At 40.2% G+C, this 21452-nt stretch overlaps 1 protein-coding gene and 1 long non-coding RNA gene across 2 annotated transcripts in view; one reads left to right on the top strand and one right to left on the bottom strand.

The window, feature by feature from the left end:
• The window catches only part of emc2 (ER membrane protein complex subunit 2), a 43445-nt gene that overhangs the window by 15646 nt on the left and 6347 nt on the right, over nt 1–21452 (top strand). Inside the window, exons 6-10 of the mRNA XM_055210837.2 lie at nt 11832–11917; nt 12085–12144; nt 14673–14754; nt 15134–15244; nt 18799–18903. Coding sequence (XP_055066812.1) covers nt 11832–11917; nt 12085–12144; nt 14673–14754; nt 15134–15244; nt 18799–18903 — 444 coding nt within the window. The remainder of the gene's footprint in view (nt 1–11831; nt 11918–12084; nt 12145–14672; nt 14755–15133; nt 15245–18798; nt 18904–21452) is intronic.
• The window catches only part of LOC141367284 (uncharacterized), a 60870-nt gene continuing 43302 nt past the window's right edge, over nt 3885–21452 (bottom strand). Inside the window, exon 3 of the long non-coding RNA XR_012371601.1 lies at nt 3885–5499. This is a non-coding gene — a long non-coding RNA (uncharacterized lncRNA). The remainder of the gene's footprint in view (nt 5500–21452) is intronic.

Here is a 21452-nt window from a genome sequence, read left to right on the forward strand (position 1 = left end):
CCGTCTGTTTGAAAACAATTCAAACATCAACAAAAACTAACGTCTTGCAGATTCGCTTAGACCGCCTTTAAGTTACTGCCAAAATCAGTGTAAACCACTAGTCAACTAAATAAATATAACATGGCAAAGATGAATGCACATGTATATATTAATTCAATAAATTTATAGCATTTTGAAGAAAAAAAACTTCATGGATTTATTGCATTTTGCAGAAAAAAAATAATCAGTTTTTATAATAAATCTGGATTAGAATTTTTAATGTTATTATATCCTAAAGATGCTATGTGAAAATTTGTAACAGAAAATAGTGGTTTTCATCTTGTCACTTTCTTGGTATAAAAAACAAGTTTTTACCGAAATTAGTCAAAATGGATTTATTGCGTTTTGGAACCAAACTCTTCATATGTTCATCGAATATTTTCACTTCAAATACGCTGAATGCCGGCCCCGGGCAATTCAGAAATCCAAATTTTTATCTGATATCTGAGCTAATCAATTTGCATTGTCTTTTGAAGACGAGGTTTTATAGCTTTTCCTAATCCCATATTTTCATTCATTTTATTAAACATTTAACCTTTTGATAACTTGAAGTTGGTTCAGTCCTAACTTATTTATTATTTAAACATCACTTAGGTATGGTGATGTACAGTTTACTATTGATTTCTCTAGTCTTGGCACAACACACTCAATCTGTTTTATTTTCACAAAATATGTATTGAGTTTCAATGGAGTGGTTTATAGGGTGCAAGTATGCTCTGTGTTTTTCCCATCCTTTCTCACCTTAAAACACATTGAACCTGGACTGTTTTCTTACAGGCGGCCATGCAATAAAATGTTTTTAACTGTTTAATGTGTTTCAAGGCCTTGCCCTGATAACACACAACACATATTTGTGCCGTCTTTACACACAGATTTGTATATATGTGTAGCTATTTCAAACATTTTCTCCACACTGGCTGGGTTTATAAAATACGTCTCCGCTTCAGTTCTTTCCACACTTTGTTGTCTGCTTTTTGTAAACGCAGAGAGGTTTTGCTTGCATCAAATGTGAAATCTTGTTGTCCACCACATCTAGTCTCTCTTTCTCCAGCGCTAGCTGAGGGTCACTGGAAGGGTAAGGCATTGATGTTTGTCAGATGAAGCATTGTTTGTCATGTTATCGATATCAAGCATATTAATTGACTGGGTTATTGTTAGCATTCACAACCAGTCGAGATTGAATGTTCTCCCTGTGTCAGCGTGGGTTTACTCCGGATACTCTGGTTTCCTCCCACAGCCCAAAAACATGCAGGTTAGGTGAATTGGGAATCCCAAATGGCCCCTCCCTCAGTGTGTGTGTGTGTGTGTGTGTGTGTGTGTGTGTGTGTGTGTGTGTGTGTGTGTGTGTGTGTGTGTGTGTGTGGATTAAAGTGTAATTTATAGTCGTGCATAAGGTCTATGCTGTAGGTTATGCGTAGGCTGTGTGGAGCCTGACGCGCACCTCTCCAAAATTGTAACAACGTGTTCATTCTACGTGAAACGCAAGCTCTGTGATTGGTCCTCTAGAACCCCTCCTGTCAGATAAAAAAATTTAATTTCGGTTTGCGGCGTAAGGACAAAGATAGGCCAGGGAGTGATTTATCTGAAACTACAACAAAAGCCACTGTCTATTTACCTGCTGGTGTTCTCAAAACATACACAACAAGCTGCTTCTTCTTCGTTGTGGGTTTACTGGCCAAGCTGCTCCTTTGGCTCTTGCACTGCTACTGTGGTTACACGCGAGGATACTGGCTACTAGCGGTCTGCATGTGTAATTGCACGTCGACGTGGACGGCGCCGCAAAAGTATATATGAAAACGGGCGTAAAAACACTGCCGGACTTACAAACAACTATACTGCCCTTAACTTGTGTTTGAATTAACCAGTTCTCACCATAATTATAGCCATAACTGCTAGAATGGCATTAAGAATAAACAAGCAAAAATTCACAATCTGTCCCCTGTATTTGTTTTATTATTATTTAAAGGGATAGTTTACCCAAAACTGAAAATTCTGTCATCATTTACTCACCCTCATGTTCTAAATCTGCATGAGTTTCTTAATTCTGTTGAACACAAGAAGATATAATGGTGGTACGCATGCAGTTGACGTTACCCACTGACTATGGTGTAATACTCAAGTGTGTGCTTACCGTCATTTATTAAAATATCTTCTGTCTGTTACAGTTGGACCAAACAGTCCAATCCATCTTTCTCCATCTGAAGCAAAAGGTCTGCTTTGTTTGTTTTTTGTGCTTTTAGCCGAGGCACTCTGCCTATTCCCATGATCAGGGTTTAAATTGCAAGCATATTTAACGGCGTGTAAATGGGTACTTGAGAAGAACGCCGTGAAAATGATATCATCAAACCAGTGTGGTTACATTAGTCTTTGCAATCTAGTAATCATATCGCTTTGCCCCACTGTTAACATCTAAAAGATATGAGACAAATTTTTCCCAGTGTTTTGTAAAAATAAAAGTTGTTGCAAACAAATGTGGCAGTAGTGTGATTTCGTAAACGTTTGCATTTTGTAGGAAAATATAATATTGTGTTACTTAACACCTGTGGGGAGTAAAAAACAATTGAAATGCAGTGTTTACATGCAGTTATTGTAAACATTTAAACCACAAGCCTTTTGTTTGTATGAAAGTTGGTTTTAGGTCAAACCCTATGATTAAAGTTATATTTTTTAACAATTAGTTAACTACATTAGTTAACATGAACTAACAATAATACAGCATTCCAAAATTTCCTAATTCATATTTTTTTACAAGTAACATTAAATATATAAATAAAATGGGCAATGAACAACTGTTTTTCATTTCATTTCTCTTTTATTCTTTTCATGAAAATGCATTATTTATACAAGGCACATACAATTCATTTGAATTATCCTTTACATTTCCATGATACAAAGGAGCAGATGGAAGAATAATATTCTTATATTTATCTGCCCCCTTTGTAGACATAAATAGTGGATGGCATTAACATTGTTCCCTCCACCAGCACCCAAAATGTATTAACACAAATAGTAAATGACATAAGTATCACCAGAAATATATTAACTTAAAGGATTAGTCCATTTTCTTAAAAGAAAAATCCAGATAATTTACTCACCACCATGTCATCCAAAATGTTGATGTATTTCTTTGTTCAGTCGAGAAGAAATTATGTTTTTTGAGGAAAACATTGCAGGATTTTTCTCAGTTTAATGGACTTTAATACAGCCCAACATTTAATACTTAACTCAACACTTATCAGTTTTTTTCAACGGAGTTTCAAAGGACTATAAACAATCCCAAACGAGGCATAAGGGTCTTAACTAGCAAAACGATTGTCATTTTTGACAATAAAAATAACAAATATACACTTTTAAAGCACAACTTCTCGTCATGTAGATCCGGTCGTGATGCGCCAGCTGACCCCACGCATTACGTCATGACGTCAAGAGGTCACAGAGGACGAACGCAAAAAACTCCGCCCCAGTGTTTACAAGCGTCTTGAAAGAGGACCGTTCCTACATTGTTGTATGTCAACTGATACTAATTAATGTGTTTGTGGCAGTTTATTGTTTAAAATGGTCCGCAAATGTGCGTTTTATATACGTAACACGTGACCTCCCTACGTCACTACGCATTTACGTTAGGTCACGCTGGACCGGACCTAGACAAAAAGTTGTGGTTTAAAAGTACATATTTTTTATTTTTCTTATCAAAAATGACAATCGTTTCGCTAGATAAGACCCTTATGCATCGTTTGGGATTGTTTATAGTCCTTTGAAACTCATGGAGCATTTTTATTCAGATTGATCATTTAAACGGATTACAAATGTCCATGTAAACGCAGCTAATTTCTGGGTTAACAGTAGCTGCGTTTACATGGACATTTGTAATCCGTTTAAATGATCAATCTGAATAAAAATGCTCCATGTAAACACCTCAATCGGAATAAAAAGTGCCAATCTGATTAAAAATCTAATCCGCTTGTTAGGGGTGGTTTATACCGTTTGTAATCCGCTCAAAATGACATGTATACACTTGATCGGATGGATAACTGAAACTGGGATGCTCTGCGCATGTGCCATCTTTTCTTTTTTTAATGCCGGTTGGCAAACCCACTGAAAGGTGCATTTCTGCCACCTACAGGACGGTAGTGTGGAGCATATGCACACGTGCAATGACGTAGAATTGCCGTAATGACATGTGATGCAAATAACTCGAGTTTGTTTTGTTGAAGGAAGTCACAAGAAGTGATTGTCTTGTTAATCTTGTTCCTATTATCCTTCCGATTCCCTATAAAGTGATACAAGACAGCGTTGTCTGGTCAGTCCATGATTTATACTCCGATCCACAAACACGTGTGTTTGGACTCGCTCTCTGCAGCACTGCGTGAAGTAAAATACGCTTTTTGGGCACATGAATGGGTGTTTTTGCTGTTGCTTTATAATCAGTGAGGCACAAAGCAAATCTTGAAACAGCGTGAAACTATATTTGTGCAATGTGCGCATGTCAAATTATCTTGTGTCATATAAACATGCACATCAATCCGATCACATTGTGTTCATGTAAACGCTATGATAGAATTTATTAATCGGAAGGATTTTAATCCGATGGAGGCAAAATGGGTCCATGTAAACGTAGCTACTGTAGATGTCATAGCATTATTCCCTCCACCATCACCCAAACTGCAACATATCTTATATTTATTTAAATGTTTTAGAATAATCACATACAGTCCAATTCAAAATTCAATTTGATATAATTCAAGTTGTTTCTTTCTGTAACTCCTTTTAAATTCTAAAATATTTTTACAACTTTTTAAATCTTTCCTTAGTAAATTCCAAGCTTTTACTCCAACAACAGACAAAATTTGTATTAACTAATGTTAATTTTGTAAAAACTCATTTCAAAACACATTGTTCATTGTTAGTTCATGTTAACTAAGGCATTAACTTGTTTTAACAAAAGGAACCTCATTGTGAAGTATTTATAGTTTGACATGGAAATAAAACTTTGAATCCATGTCCGAATGACATTTTTCTCTCCACAGTTTCGTTTGAGAATGTCATTTAACCAAATTTTTAAATGTGCACTGTCATCATCAATGTAATGAAATGATCTTTTTACACACAGTTAAGCAGGAAAATCACTGGAAAATAGTGTCCAACCACGTCTCATTACCTCACCAGTCTCTTTCAGAAACCGACTGCAACCGTCATCTCCTAAAAGAAAATGTGCATTTGTGAATGATCTTTCAGACAGCCGTCATTTTTTGCACCAAAAGGTCTGGGAAATAAAGTGAAATGGGCTGACGGGACACTTGCATTCTTAAACCTTCGCTTCATCGAAGGAACTGTGAAATGTCATGCTGTGGGATTGTGTGACTGTGGTCGTTCAGGAGCTGATCTGGTTTGAACTTGATTTTGGTGGCTCTCTTTGTGCATTGTGAAAAATCCCACTAAAACCTCCTGATGATATCACACCTATAAAAGACCAAAACAGACCATCAGCGTAGGCATCAGGGGGATGTTTTTTACTGTAAAAAGCATGAAATTCCCACAAGTTATCTTCACGCTCAGTGCTTGTTGAGAATGGTACGATGCACACCTCTTGGGGAAACGTTGTGGGCAGACACCATGTGAACCACCCTACCCTGACACAATTAGGTTCAGCCCAGATTTCTTCGATGGCCCCAAATAGGATTTGCCTGTTTCCTGATCTCTAAATGCAAGCTACCTCCCCATCAAATCCAGCTCTTTTGGAAACAAGGGAGGGAATGGAATAAAATGAAGCCCTTGTGCAGTGTCGACCACACCATTTTTCCCACAATCCATCCCTCTTTGGCTGGAAAGCAGGCGGGGTGGCAGAGGTTGTGGTGTGGGAGGGATGACATCATTTGGGTCACCTGTCTGTAAATGTTTGGTTGAGGCAAGGCTTATCTACAGGCTGGTTTTTAACATGATCACTGGAATGGGACAAGGGCACGATCCAAGAAAATGGCGGAAAATTGGCGATGAGGACTTGTGAGGCATCTCAGCGTGCCGAGCTGAGATTGGAAACTGAACTGTTGTAATTATAGGCTATTGAATAGATGTGGTACCCATTAACCAAAATTGTTGAATCAACAAAAATTGCACAAGGTTTCTTTGCCATGGTGGTGTCCAAAAAATGTTAGAACTCCTAGACCTTCCATCACCCATTATGGTTCAATACCTACAGCAATGACTTGGAGAAACTATTCCTGCCAAATATCGAGGGATCTATTTGTCTATCTGTCCATATGCCTGTCTGTCCATCTTACTTTAGTTTGGTCGTAACATCATTTGTTAAATTTTTTACATTTTTTCTTCAACCCCACCAGCAGCTCTGCTTAGTTTATTTATTTACTTACTTATTAATTTTTTGGAAGTGGTCTTCTCGGGCTCACTTAGCACAGTCCCCATTTTCTAAACACTTAAAGGTAACACACAGTTTATTTTAACTCTGATTGACACAGCAGGGTTACTTGATTTGTTGAATTTCGTCACTTTCACCCTGCCCATAATTTAACAAGATAAACATGGTTTTGCTTGTGAAAGCAATTGAGGTCAATGAGAATTCTCCTGAGGTTGACCCTTAGTATTGCACGCAATTACTATGCATGATAAAATCGAGTTTGTAAAGGTCAAACACAGCTGGAAATTTAATCGAAACTGACCCAAAATGTGTGCCCAATTATATTTTGTTCATATTCGTATGATGTTTGTCATTAAATCTGGTTTCCCAACATTTTTTTTCTCCGTACTATTTCGAAAACATAACCACTTTCATTCAAAAAACTGTATGGCCTAAACTTCTATTTAAACCATTTTTGTCACTGTTGTAAATCTGTGGTTGTACCATGTTCCAATGGTCATTTAAAATGTTAAGACTGTAGACATCTGCTGATGTTAGAGGAATATGCACCCAAAAATGAAACGGGGTTCCCACGGGTCCTTAAAATCCTTGAAAGTTTATGAATCTGGAGGAGAAAATTCAAGGCCCTGGGAAGTTTTTGAAAATATACATACATAGATACAGGTCATTAAAAGTGCTTGAATCTATTTTATGCAAGAAGTTTTCTGGAAAAAAAAATCCATAGTATTCCCTGTGTAGTGTAGGATAATATCATAAAAATTCTAGACTTTTTAAACAAACATGTTAAACTGTTCCCTTTAAATGCTTATATCTTCTGTATGCGAATGTTGATTTTTTTAAACTTTTTTGCAGTTATGTTTGACACATGAAAATGTCTCGGGTTACGTATGTAAATGTTGTTTCCTGAGAAGGGAACGAGACGCTGCGTCTCCCTTGCCATACTTCCTGCATCCCTGTAACGGCGTCTTTGGTAATATTTCAGATAGCTTCTGCGTCACCCTGTCTTTGTCGTTAAGCCTCACCATTAGTTGAAATTGATATACACATTTAGACGCACTTACCCCTGAAAGCATGCCCAAAGTGTCACTGCAGTGACGCAGTGTAAGTTCCCTCAAAAGGGAACTGTAACAATGTATCTTAAAAGGTAACACAATGTAACATTGCTCTCACTCTCAGTCCTTGAATTTGAGGGTAATGGACCTGGAAAGTCTTTGAAAGGTCCTTGAATTCGAAGTTAACTAAGGCAGGGGTCTCAAACTCAAACTGGCTTGGGGCCATTTCTAAGACAGAAATTTCATCGGGGGGCCGCAGTGCTATTTTAACGTTCAAAGTACAATATTTTTGTAAATGTCATGTTTAATTTCTATTATTTAATGTATAATAATACTTGAAAATATATAAGCAGTGGTTTTATCTTTTTAATATACATTACTTTATAAAAGTAAGTAAATCTTTTCTTGACCTTATCTTAACTAAGACCTATTAAAACCTTGCACTAAACTAACAAATTAAATTTCTGTATACATCTATAAACTATTATAAAAAATTACCACCAGTAAGTGTTTCTGTTTTGATTTATTTTGGATTGTTTTCAGTCATAGTATTGACTTCATTGTGTTCTTTGTTATTTCAGTTTTAATTAATTTTCTATTATATGTGGGAAAATATTAATAAGTGAAAGTGATCCCATAACTTTTGAATGGGTAGTCCATGTTATATAAGCTAGTTGGACAGAAAAAAATAATAATACTGCTCTATGTGTAATTGAATAGTAAGCTACATGATAATATATTATACTTCATTATATATAGCAGTATACTTTTATCTTCTGTACATTTCTTCTCATCTTTTCTCTTTTCTTAACCTGGGCACTTTGATGGCTCTTTTTCTTGTCTGTAGTTTATTTGCACTACATTTACCGCTCTGGCTCCATATGCGGTGTCTCCATTAGATGCTGTGACTTGTTGATGTGAACTAACCCCACCGCAGCTCTTCTCTGAGTTACAGCTGATTCACCCGGAAGTAATAAATCTTATCTGGACAAACTACAAAGTCCCGACCAGTGATTATGATCGCATGGTGACAATGATATGACTGACGCGAGGTTCAGTTGAGGAATTAAAATCCGATCACGCATTCCGTTATCCTCGACATACGGAGCGCGTGGTTCATGGCTGCGTAGCAACGGGTGACGCGACCCACGCCACGGAGCACAACTTCGCTCCCGAGCACTTTGGAAAGTAAATGCTTTGACTCGTTTTAATGCGTTGTTAGACGTGACATGTGAACGAACACTAGAACGTTTAAATCAAAAATCAAACGAATATAAAACAAAGTGAATGAACATTTTTCTGCGGGCCAGATTATGTTATATTTTTGAAAGGTGACGCGGGCCGCAGAGAGGGGGAGGGCGGGCCGCAAATGGCCCGCGGGCCGGGAGTTTGAGACCACTGAACTAAGGTGTGGGAACCCTGATTATTATTATAAGTTGTTTTTTTAAACCTTTTTACATACAATAAAAGTAAAAGACTCTGTCACAAACATTCAGTGTAGCATCTCCTTTCGTTGGCCCTGACTTTGGATCAAAAAAGGGGATGTAATGCATGTGACTGACCGATTGATTCACCATTTACTTTCATTGTTATTTACAAAAACTAATTTTTTTTACATTTTCCTGTGATTCAACAAAGCTATAGAATCATATAGGTTAGAAACAACGTGATGTTTAGTTGATGCTGACAGACGTTCCCACATGAACGATCCCTTTAAAACCAGTAGCAGGTAATTCTTTCATTTGAGGGTGAATTTGAAGTCGGGTCATGTCGGTATACCACAGCATTGAGAGTCAACTCCTCTTCACCCTGTGGGAACGATAGTTGTCTTTGCAATCCCTGGAGGTGGGTTCTTAACGGCCGTCTGACCGCTTGTGAAAGTGAAGCCAGGGGTTGATAGAGACAGCCAGGTCCTTCAGTGTGAGAGCCACTCGAAAATGCTTTAGTAATAAGAGTCTTGAAAAGCGTGAAAACGAGATCTCCTGGATCACACAGAGAGGGAGAGAAAGAAACCAAGAGGAATGGTTTGGAAAAGCTTGCTGTTTAATAAAGTTTCGTAAGACCCTGTGTCTATCAGTCCCAAGTGCTCTAAGAGGAAACAAAAGACATTTACAGGGCCGATGTGGTTTTCCACCTTGTTCAGTGCTAAATACAAAGAAGTCAACAAAGTGAAATGAGTTTGTTGGCAGCAAGTGAACATTAACAATAAATTTGATTTTAAGATTTGAACTATTTTAACTTGTTGTTTGATTCAGTCATATATAACTGCGAAAAATAGCGCAATAGTCCAAACAGCTTGAGATTGTAGCTATACTGTTATTTTACCTGTCATCTATAGTGCAGTAATGTGAAACCGCATCTTCCACTGATCCACTAAGTATTATCAGACTTGCGTATAGTAGAGGTTTGGCAGCTCATCAGCTCCTTTGCTTGTGTGTGTCGGCTTGAAGCAGCCAGTGAAGCAGGTTCGTTTGGCTGCCTGGTTGATGGATAAGTGGATTTGGAGTGGCGGTAGTATCATAACAGTTCCAGATTTATGGCCTTTCAGACGTGACTCATGCCCGGCTCGATGGGGTTTGGTCCGTGCTGTGGTAGCAGGGAAGACCCACTCTATCAAGTGCCAGTCCATAAATAATATCTGGGCAGAGTTACTCTCTTCTAATGGTAAAGCTTTTGCATCTTAGTCTCCTTTAACCAGCAAAGAAAAAACGGGGGGAAAGAAGCGCTCCTGGAAAAGTCGTCGAAAGCGGCGTAATACTTTCTGATTCAGATTGATGAGATTCTAATCCGCCTGAAGGTCACTTCTGCGTCGGAACAAGGCGGACGTTATTTTGTGGCTGATGCAAGCTGGGCTTCGTAAGTTTATGTGAATGTATACAACCCACGGCTGTTTGGCAACGCTCCGTTTCCCCACTTAAATGTGTCAAGTCTTCACCAATCTTCTCCTGTTCAAGTGAGCTGCATCCTCGCCCGTCTGAAAAAAAGCTGATGCTTTGCCCGCCAGAATCCACAAGCTTTCTAATCTGATAAAGACATTACTCTTCTGTATCTGCTGGTATATTACTTATGACTTAGATGTAGTGGTGTCCGTAATAATATGCTTTCAGGAAAAATGTATTGGATGGTCTGATGGTGCAAGGCTGTTTATTACAACACAACTTTGGGGGGAGGAAGGCCAAACTGCGGCACTGTCTGTCGCTTTGAATTAAACTCTTGATCAAAGTATCGTGATGTTAAGGCTGTATAATGCTGAGGTTTTATGCTAGGATACGGGTTTACACCTGTATGCTTGGTCATCATGGGTAGTTTAAATGAAAGTTTGAAATATTTATAACATTGTAGCATTCCATCAAATGGCGCTTTTCCATTGCATAGTACCCCATGGTTTAGTTTGGGTTGGGTCGGGTCAGCTTACTTTTGGGAGCTTTTCCACTGGGTGCAGTACATAGTACCTGATACTTTTTTTAGTATACCTCAGTTTGAAGTCCCAAGCGATCCGAGCTGATACCAAAACGTGACGCGAAAACACAGTAGATCACTGATTGGTCTGAGAGAATCGTCACTACCAACGTCATCCCTATATAATGTTAAATATTAGCTTTACCTGCATGCTAGCTTGCGCTGTTTTGAGCAAACATGTTGTCATCTGTGCTCTGCTATAAGTTCCCAAACTCCCTTTTAGCGATGAAAAACATCCACAGGTTGAGAATCATGAACACCATACCAGTTTTTTCCATTCGCGATGTGCACGTCCGCATAAATGCTAAAATGCAACTTAAATGAGGCTCAGAGGAGCATGTTGACTGACGCCACCTGTGTGTGTACATGAGTGACAGAGGTTGTGATAAACGCAATGTCTAAACATCTACTTGTGATGGTCAATTTTAATTTTGTGGCAGACTGAGAAATAACATTAAATGAATGTATGGGGATGTATTCCAACAACGCTCTCCCTTGTATGATGTCACAGCAGTAGGCAACGCAAATATAATGACACACCTATAATCCCCTTCACTCCGAAGTGTTACTAAACACGATGGAAAAGCTAACCAAGCCAAAGTGAGGTGTGCTGGCTTGACCTGACCCAGACCAAACCGTGGGGTACTATGAAATGAAAAGTGCCAAAAGTGTATTGCATGTAACACAAAACAGTGTTTGTCTAAACACAAATTTTCTGAATATAGTAAGTTCTAGTCCTTCCGTTCCAGCTATCTTAGGGATCAGAACAACAGAACCCCAGGAGGATGTAGAGATTCCTTAAGCTCACACAATGTTCATTTTTAGATTCCCTTTTACTATTAGCTCTTCTGTCCTAACAAGCACTTGAAACTCTAAAGCTGTAATCCTTTGTTGATGTCAACCTACAGGCAGCAAGAAAGCGCAAGATCTCCATCCTGCGAGCGCAGGGCAAAAGCAGCGAAGCCATTCGTGAGCTCAACGAATATCTGGAGCAGTGAGTGTTTTACAAAAGGATTTAGACCCCCCCTTCTCATCCCCTTCCCCTCAACTTTTTAATTAAAAGTGGTTTTGCATTGAGTTGGCCCCCAAGCCTTTCCCTAACCCTCCTTTTGTCCGGAATGGCCTTTCTGATGAGCTAACTACCACTGTTCTCTCTTGCAGGTTTGTGGGAGACCAGGAAGCTTGGCATGAGCTGTCCGAACTCTACATCAACGAGCATGAGTAATGATTTCTCTCCTTAGTTATTTCTTCACTCTTTGTTATATCTCCTATAACTCAAGACGTGGTAGGGTCATGCTCTTTTGGGAATTCCAGAGAATGGTTGATAGTTTGATTAATGCTAGTGTTTATTTGAATTCCATAAATGAATTTCCCTTATAAAAGTAGATTGACTTGTCTTATGGGACTGTTTTCCCATAGGACAAGCGTGTGTTGGTTATGTATTATATAAAACCCATAATTGGGGATGATATTGCATCTTATTATCAGTAAATTATTAATCACCAATGTGTGTAAGCAAAATGTCCAGAGGTTGCCTGCACGGTCGGAATTTGATGTTTACGAGGGGTTACGAGGTCACATTCACCACAAACTTGCAGGTCATTCTCAGGACCTTCCGTTGAAACCTGACGGTTACTGCCGAGCTGTGGGACACTTTAGAGAAAAAGACAGTGAAATGCCAGTCTCAGCCAGGGGCCATAATAGGATTTGTTCATTGAGCCCCCTCTTCAATTCCCTGGATAAGACTTCGCTCCCCTGCTGATATCTCTTTTGCCAGGGGTTACTTTCTGCCAGGCGTCAGGATTGTAGGAAACTTACTTTGTGTATGTCTCCTCTCCTCCATCCCTCTTTAATTGTTTTGGACTTATTGTCTGCAAGGTGGGCTTCGGGGAGTTAGCATGTATTGGTTGTCCCGGTCGGAGGGCGGTGGCTGTAGGAATGCGGGCGCTCTGTGAGAGCATCGCTTATTAGATGCCTCATGGTTTTGTCTAACGGGCTTTATTGCTGTAGCAGACAGAGCAAATCCAGGGGTGAGAGGATTATCTGCCTGCTTAGCACAACTTTTCTAATATCACACCATTCTTTGACAACCCCCTATCTATAGGCGTGTCAATGTCAAACTCTCCTTTCTTTCTTCCTCCTTCTTTATTTTAAGTCACAGACTCACTTTTTCCCTTTCCCTCCTCTTCCGGCAAGGCCCGCATTATCATGTATCCTTGTCCACGCCGTGTAAGAGACTTAGAACAGGGAAAAAGAAAAATTCCCAAGAGAATAAGCTGCCATCCGTTCTCCCAACCAGTCAAATCAAGATGAAGGGAAACAAATGCCACCCAAACAGCTGATTACCAAACAGTGATTGCCTTAAAATATATTTTTGTCTTCAAGGTGTACATGGAGGTGTGGTTTTGGGGATTTAGGGAGGGAGCCTTTTATCATCAGACACTCCAACTTATACTCATTCTGTTAGCATACTCAATTATAGTATGCCTGAATGCATACAGTTATCAATAGATGGAAGACTTGAACAACTGGCTATTGTGTTGAATCAGGTGTCATGTAATACTCAGGTAATGTGTGTTAAGGTTCGTGTTAGCAGTCATGTGAGTTGATGCCAGCCTTGCTTTCCCTGTTTCTGTTTCCATCTGTCCATCTCTCTCTCACTCTTTGCTTTGCTCTGCCGCAGTTTACGCCACGGCATGAGCACATCTGAAAGTCTTTATGTAGAGGAAATGGTAATTGCAAGCAGCCTTCAACCTTCTTGAGTGGCCTGATCTTTCTGGCTCGCTCTCTCAACCTCTCTCACTGTCTGTGTTCCTCTCTCGCTCTTTTTCTCCAAAGTCTCTTGAACGTTTTCTAAACGGCTAGATATGCTCATCATCTCGTGCGAGTCAGTAATGCCAACGCTCTTTTTCCACAAAAAAGCCTTGTTTACGTCACCGTGCTTTTTCCACGAGTTCTTAGCCGTATGATTGCTCGAGATTAGCATCCACAACTAGATTGGAAGCGGTTCAGCTCTGTTTTACCATTTGATGCATTGTGATAAATAGGTTTGTGTGCGCGAGCACGTACGATGCCGGCCTTGATGCATGGACCTCGCACGAAATGAAACGGAAAGCTTACCAACAGTAGCCGAAAAGGTTTGAAGTGTGGTTTAGAGGTAGTACAAGCCTTTCAACTCACTCTGCAGCCTTTGGACACATTTGGCAAATTTTTGCGTCTTGCGGCTTTGTCGTACTTCTTCTGCAGTTCTTCGAAAAATTGTTTGGTGATCTGGTTGGGGCGGCGGGAAGGCCTGTACTGTATTCTCATGAAGTCGAGAGTGTCCGAGACATGGATCTGTAGATTTGGTTGAGATCAACAGCTCAGCAGTCTACATAGTAGTGATCTCATCTGAGAAGTGTTCTTGAGAATGACCTCAGGAGAGCCTCGAAAGGACAGATTGGCAGACGGCGTCTAGAAATTCAGCGACGATCTCATGGCTTTTGCTCCTCATTCATCTTCTAGGTTCTGGAAAAGGACTAGGGCAGAATTGCCACCTCTGTTGCAAAGCTTCATTCATCATTTGACCATATGTGCATTCATACACAGATTTCCATTAACTCTCATAAAAGCTGATGAAAGGGAAACCTCAGACTGTCCCGTCTATGACTGTCAGCGAGACCGAGCTTTGCTTTGCATAATCAGCCACAAAGCTACTGGGAAATGTTTCATAGTATGTGATTTAATTTTTCTCTCTCTTTAACCCACAGTTATGCGAAAGCAGCATTTTGTCTTGAAGAGCTGATGATGACAAACCCACACAATCACCTGTATTGCGAACAGTACGCTGAGGTACATTAGCTGTCTTTTTCCATGCCTGTTGGCCTCCTGGTGTTCTTTTTGTCAACCACGTGTGATGCGATATATGTTGTCAAGTCAATTTTTCCTTACAGCTTTTTCACTCGTTGCATTTACATAAAGTTTTATGATCATAAAGGTAAATGCGTTCAGTTTAGTCATGTCATATTTATTTTTAGGATTGTATGAGTAATGTTTTATTTTCGTGTACCATCTGATACTGGAAAAAATTTTTGTGTCACTGTGTACTGTACCAACAGTACAAGTACTGTGTAGTGAAATGAGAGTAAATCTTTAGCCTTGATCTTATGTCAGCGTTCTTGGTGCCTGTAACAAAGCATCACATTTCTGTTTCTTTTCCTATCTCTCCCAGGTAAAGTACACTCAGGGAGGGCTGGAAAACCTCGAGCTGGCCAGGAAGTATTTTGCACAGGCACTGAAGCTGAACAACAGAAACATGAGGGCCTTGTTCGGCCTCTACATGGTGAGATCCGTGCAGCACAACCTTAAAAAACAAGCACCTTTTCTTTTTCGCCTGTGAACACGGGGGTCGTAGTTGGTTAACGTGGGGCCAGTTGTGTTCAGTGTTTCCATTCTCTGTGTTGGAGTTGTAATTTTGCTGTAATGTAACCCGTCGGCCCTTTTGTGGGGCAGTTCAGTGTTTATGCCCAAGATAAACAAACCTTTGACAACAAAAAGAATGGAAGAAAAATGGCCACTGTTCTTTCACACGTGGCTCTGCTGCAGAGGTTGCGGCAATATCTGCGCTGAATACGCCTTTCATCTGTATTTATTTAAACAGGAAGTTGTCCATTAACACCAATGCATCATTTGTAAGTGACTCTTGACATATGAATACAAACAGCCAGCCAGGAGCAGAAGGCTGACAGAGCGTGCAGGGAGCCACACACAGGCGCACTGTTCAAACATTCGCTAGCGCACTCACGCTCGGGCTTCGGTAGTTTAAACACAGAGCAGCGACGGTCATCAGCTGTCTTTGATGTGTGATTTGCATGTGTGTCAAGGCTGCCAATGGCAGGAGCAGGCACGGAAGTTAGTCAACACAACAAAACCGAGAGAGATCTCCCTCTGCAGCGAGATGCTGCGTGTAAACTACCTCTCCACAGGTGTGAGGCGAATAGGTCCCCATTTGCCAAAAACACACACAAAAAAGTGCTAAATGGCAATAAAAGTGTGGTTCACTGGCTTGTCATCATAGGGGAACCACTTGAAGTGCTATATAGCACCTATTGGCGCTTTTCCATTGCATAGTACCCCACGGTTCGGTTTGGGTCAGGTCGGGTCACTTTGGCTTGGTTAGCGTTTCCATCGAGTTTAGTAACACTTCGGAGTGGGAGGGATTATAGGCGTGTCGTTATATTTTTGCGTTGCCTACTGCTGTGACATCATACAAGTGAGAGCGTCATTGTACATTCCCATACATTCATTTATTTCTCAGTCCACCACAAAATTAAAATTGACCACCACAAATAAATGTTTGCACATCGCGTTTATCACTACCTCTGTCTCACATGACAGTTTCTGTACACACACCCGTGGCATCTGTCGGCGCACTCCGCTGAGCCTCATTGAAGTTGCATTTAAGCATATAATGCTGACGTCTCGTCGCGAATGTGCCTCCACAAACTGCATGTCTGGAAAAAACTGTTATGGTGTTCCTGATTCTCAACCTGTAGATGTTTTTCATCACTAAAAGGGAGTTTGGGAACTTACGGCAAAGCACAGATGACAACAGGTTTACTCGAAACAGCGCAAGCTTGCATGAAGGTAAAGCTAATCTTTTACATTACAGCGATGCTGCTGGTAATGACGATTCTCTCAGACCAATCAGTGATCTACAGTGTTTTCGCATCACGTTTTGGTATCGGCTTTGTCACTTGGAATCCCGACCGAGGTGGTACTTAAAAAAGTGTCGGGTACTACGTATTGCACCCAGTGGAAAAGCTCCTAAAAGTAAGCTGACCCGCCCCCAAACCAAACCATGGGGTACTAATGGAAAAGCGCCATATGTAGAGCCATAAGTGGTGCTATAGCTATATTTGTTCTACATAGCACCATATAGTTCTACATTGGTGCTATACATGTGCTTTGCACTTAAAGTTCTTCCCCTAGTGCTATTTAGCACCATTTTTTTCTAGAGGAAACCATTGTGAGTATTTGCTCTTGTTCAAAACTTAGTAAGCTGTCTCCATAGGCAGCATTTTACAGCATTGTGGACACGCCCCTGATGGGAAAGCCGGAAGGCTGTTCTTAAAAGGTAGGCAACTTAATTATGCTGCCTTTTAAGAGACCTTGTTTCATCAAAATCTAAGTTCGCATCAAATGTATCCTTCATGGAAAACAGATAATTAATTCAATACTAAGAAGTACCTACGGAAGAGGATGAGGGCCAAGTAAAATAATCAGATTTTACGCAATGATTTTAATATGGAAACATGACAACTTTTTTATTATGTATATTTATTACTTTTTAAAAAAATATATAACTAGTTTAATCTTGCATAATGATGACTTAATTATTAAAATAATATATTTTTTTAAACTTTTTAACTATGTATGTACGGTACTGTGCAAAAGTCTTAGGCCACCACCACCTGACTTGTTGTTTTAGAAGTTTTAATGTCCATCCATATTTATTTTTCAATCCATTTTATTAAGATACAAACAGAAAATACAGGAAATTTGTACAAAAAAAAAAAAATCAGGACTAAATGTCCTCTTTAGGCATCGTCAGTGTTTAGTGTGACCTCTCTTGGCACTAAATGCAGCTTGAGCGTTTTTGAGCAGAATGAAGTAAAAATAATTTAGAAATTAGGATTTAATTTTATTTTATTTAGGTTTAAGAAATCCTGCAGTTTCCTGCTATTGCTCAAGTGGAAGGGGAGTTTACCCTAAAAACTTTAGGGTAAAATCAGTTTACATTTTTATAGTTTTTAATATTATATATATACACATTTCCCGATTTTCTGGATGTATAAAGAGACTGAGAAACAATTATATATGATGACTATAACATTGCAAAAACAACAAATCTAATTGTGACATGGTGGCCTAAGACTTTTGCACAGTACTGTATGTGTATTTATGTATGTATATTTATAGTTTCCATAGTATATCTGTATATATTTAGAGTTTCCAAGTCAGATGTGAGTTTCCGCTTGGCTTTGCGTGAGTGCCGATGTTTGTATAAGGCGTACGAATCATGCTTTTGTAGAACCAAATTTATTACTTGTAAGCTTCCAATTGCAGTTAGGATGCGTTCATGGAAGGCAGATGTCTATCTAGACAGCGAGGCAGATTTCTAGGTTTTGTGCTGCTGACCAATAATCATTCCAGACAGGATCTATTTACTGCATCTCGAAATGCTATAAAGCCTGACAAAAATTTGCTCTCCTCCCCCCAAAAAATGAAATCCACCAGTATCCAAAAATCTTAAGGGTGTTTGCTGCCAGAAACTGAGATGAAGTTGATTGGTGTGCAGTTAAAGTTTCAGCACATCCACCAGGAAAGGCTTTCATGTTCTAGCCGGCCGTGTCCCGCGAGCCTTGCCGAGCTGCTCTAACAGCAATAACGAGGGAAAGACGGAGGATTTGTGGTTGTGAAAGGGAGCGGCTGGAGAGCCGCACCACGCCGTTCACACGCCGCCTCCCAGACACTCCCTGCTCCTGTCAACACTGGATATCTCTAATGCGAGAGACATCAGTCTATGATAAGTGACACAGGGCTCTGGCTTTTATTCGTTTGCGACACAGCCAGGCCTGAAACCCTCACTTTTTCCACCCTTTAAAAAATACCCTCCATTGCCGTCAGGGTTTAGCCACCCTTCCATTATGTGGGATTTAAGTGAGAGCATGGGCATTTATCTGTATGATGCTGTATTGACGCTTTCCAGGAATAAGCCTTTGTAACAGAAACAGTTTGGTTATAGATTGCAGGCTCTCGCTGTGATTTAGATCCGAATTGTGTGCGATTGTATTCACATTAATCTATTTTGTTTTTTGTTTCTTTCTCTTGCAGTCAGCGAGCCACATTGCTGCCAGTCCAAAAGTTAGCGCGAAGGTCAAGAAGGACAATGTTAAGTACGCCGCATGGGCCACCTCTCAGATCAGCAGAGCCTATCAGGTGAGAGAACTTAATGAGATGCTGATAATGTCCTTTGGTTGGGTGCCCGGTTTCTCCTTTTTCTTTGATTCAGGGCACGGTCTTATCCACAGACACTAGAGCACATCTCCAGACGGTGAGAGTATGCCATGCCTTCACGCTGGTTCTGCACTAGATGCGCGTGCCTGGGCAAAGCGCAGCTAATGTGTTGACATAAGCCCACAGGGCCTGGCATTGTGTTACGCAGCTGTTTTCTATGTCTGCATGCTAAAGCACCACTATCCATATGAAGCGTAACAGCTGGTGCCAAACACTGGCTTTAGGAAGGGGAAAATATGCAGTGTGCACACCACGGATGCACAGAGATGGAATAATGATAGCAAAAGAGAGGAAAAATTAAAGTGGAACGCAAATGGTATCACTAAAATGGTTTATGCTGTTGCCATGACACACTGTAAATATTATATATTTATTAGAAACCTGACCAGCCGTCAGGGTGATAGACATCGCTTATTCAACCATTAAAAATTAAATGTGTAATAAAGAGGCTCTTACTCAGCAAAAGGGGTTGGTCAAGGGACACACGTGTATGCATACTCTTGAAATGTTGCGGTTGGAGGACTTATGTCACACTCTAATGCAGCCCCTTGATATGATGGTGATGGTTAGCATCTCATGGCAGGGATCCGTCATAAGATCATTATCACTTTATACTTCTTATTTGAAACTATTGGCAACATTGACAAACAGCAAGGCAGACTTGTTGAAAAATGGCAGATGTTATCAGAACAACACTTGCCGTTAATGCTTATGGAAACTATTAAATGAGCATGGTTACCATTTAGGCCTTTGGCAGACGATTCAATCCATTTACAATTACGCATGTTGCAGACTCTTTTATCCAAAGAGACTTAACAATGCATTACAAGAAGGTATACATTTTTTAAAATGTGGGTTCGAACCACTGATCTATATATAAATGACTGGATTGCGCACAATTCTGAAGCCACCGTGCCGCCATATTGGTATGCCCAAATATTCTATTAAATCAATGGACGTTATCAGATTTTAATTACTAGTCTCAGTTTTTATATCTGAAGTCTCCTAGCACATTATTACAACGCAAACATCCTAAGCATGTATATAGTTATTTACTGAAAGTTGTACATTTTGCTTTTTAAACAGTAAGTTACTATGCATTCATTTTCATTACAGTATCAGACCGCAGCATATTTAGGGCCAATCTCATTTCTCTGTCTTACCCCTTCCCCTTTGTCTTCCCCTTGCCCCTCGAAACCGAGTAAAGGGGAAAGGGGTAAGACAGATCGTTCGTCTAAAAAATGAGACACCACTCGATTACCGTTTGCGTCACCTTCCCTTGCCGCTAACCGGCTGCTATGTAAACAGACAAGCGTTGACAAACAAAGAAGATGCCGTTGTCTCAGGTTGTGGTATCGATTGCCTGAGCGGAGCTCAACAAATAGCGCATAACTTAGCTGCTAGCTAGCGCCTTAACTAGCGATTCAAAACAAAAACATTACAATTAAAACCGCTTGAACATTTTATTAAAAGTATCATAAAACATGTTAGTCATAATGTAATCTCAATTAAACTGCAGAAAATAATGTTACTTTCATTTTTGCTACTCCTTGACATTTTGACGTTCATCAATAAAACGTCTTGATGCCGGCTCTCCTGAGATATTCCTACGTTAAAGGAATAGTCTACTCATTTTCAATATTAAAATATGTTGTTGCCTTGACTGTGAGTTGTTGATGCATCCCTCTGTCTTCTGTGTGCGTGCGCGTGGGCGCTGGAGCGCGCTGCGACGCTTCGATGGCATTTGGCTTGGCCCCATTCATTCGATGGTGCCATTTGGGGATGGAGTTGGAGGTGACCAAACACATCAACGTTTTTCCTGTTTGGGACGAGTGGTTGTACGAGCAAGTTTGGTGGTACAAGGTGAAACGTAGCGCTTTTCTGAGCGGATTTAGGGGAGGAACTGTATTTTGTGGCGTGGTGGCACTTTTGGGAGTACTTCGACTCGCCTGAAAAGTCCGCTCCCCTCCTCCCTCTCATAATGGTAGAGGGAGGGTGTTACTGCGCCGAGTCGGGGTACTCCCATAAGTGCTATTGCGCCATACAATATAGTTCCTCTTTTAAATCCGCTTAGAAAAGCGCTACGTTTTATTTTGTACCACCAAACTTGCTCGTATAACTACTCGTCTTAAATAGGAAAAACGTTGATGTGTTTGGTCACTTCTAACTTTATCTCTAAATGGTACCATTGAATGAATGGGGCTAAGCTAAATGCTATCGAAGCGTCGCAGCGCGCTCCAGCGCTTACGTGCACGCAAACAGATGATAGAGGGATGTATCAACAATTCTTAGTTAAAATAATAACATATTTTAATATTGAAAATGAGTAGACTATTCCTTTAACGTTGACCCCCCTCTTTCAAGTGTGGTCAGTATCACACTTCGTTTCAAGGGCTATGTATCCCTACGCCTTGGCCCTAGCCCTTGATCAAACTGAGAATTGAGACACCACTTCGCCTCACATGAACGCG

Source organism: Misgurnus anguillicaudatus, chromosome 10 (genome assembly GCF_027580225.2).
Source record: "Misgurnus anguillicaudatus chromosome 10, ASM2758022v2, whole genome shotgun sequence".
Classification (NCBI taxonomy): Eukaryota; Metazoa; Chordata; class Actinopteri; order Cypriniformes; family Cobitidae; genus Misgurnus; species Misgurnus anguillicaudatus.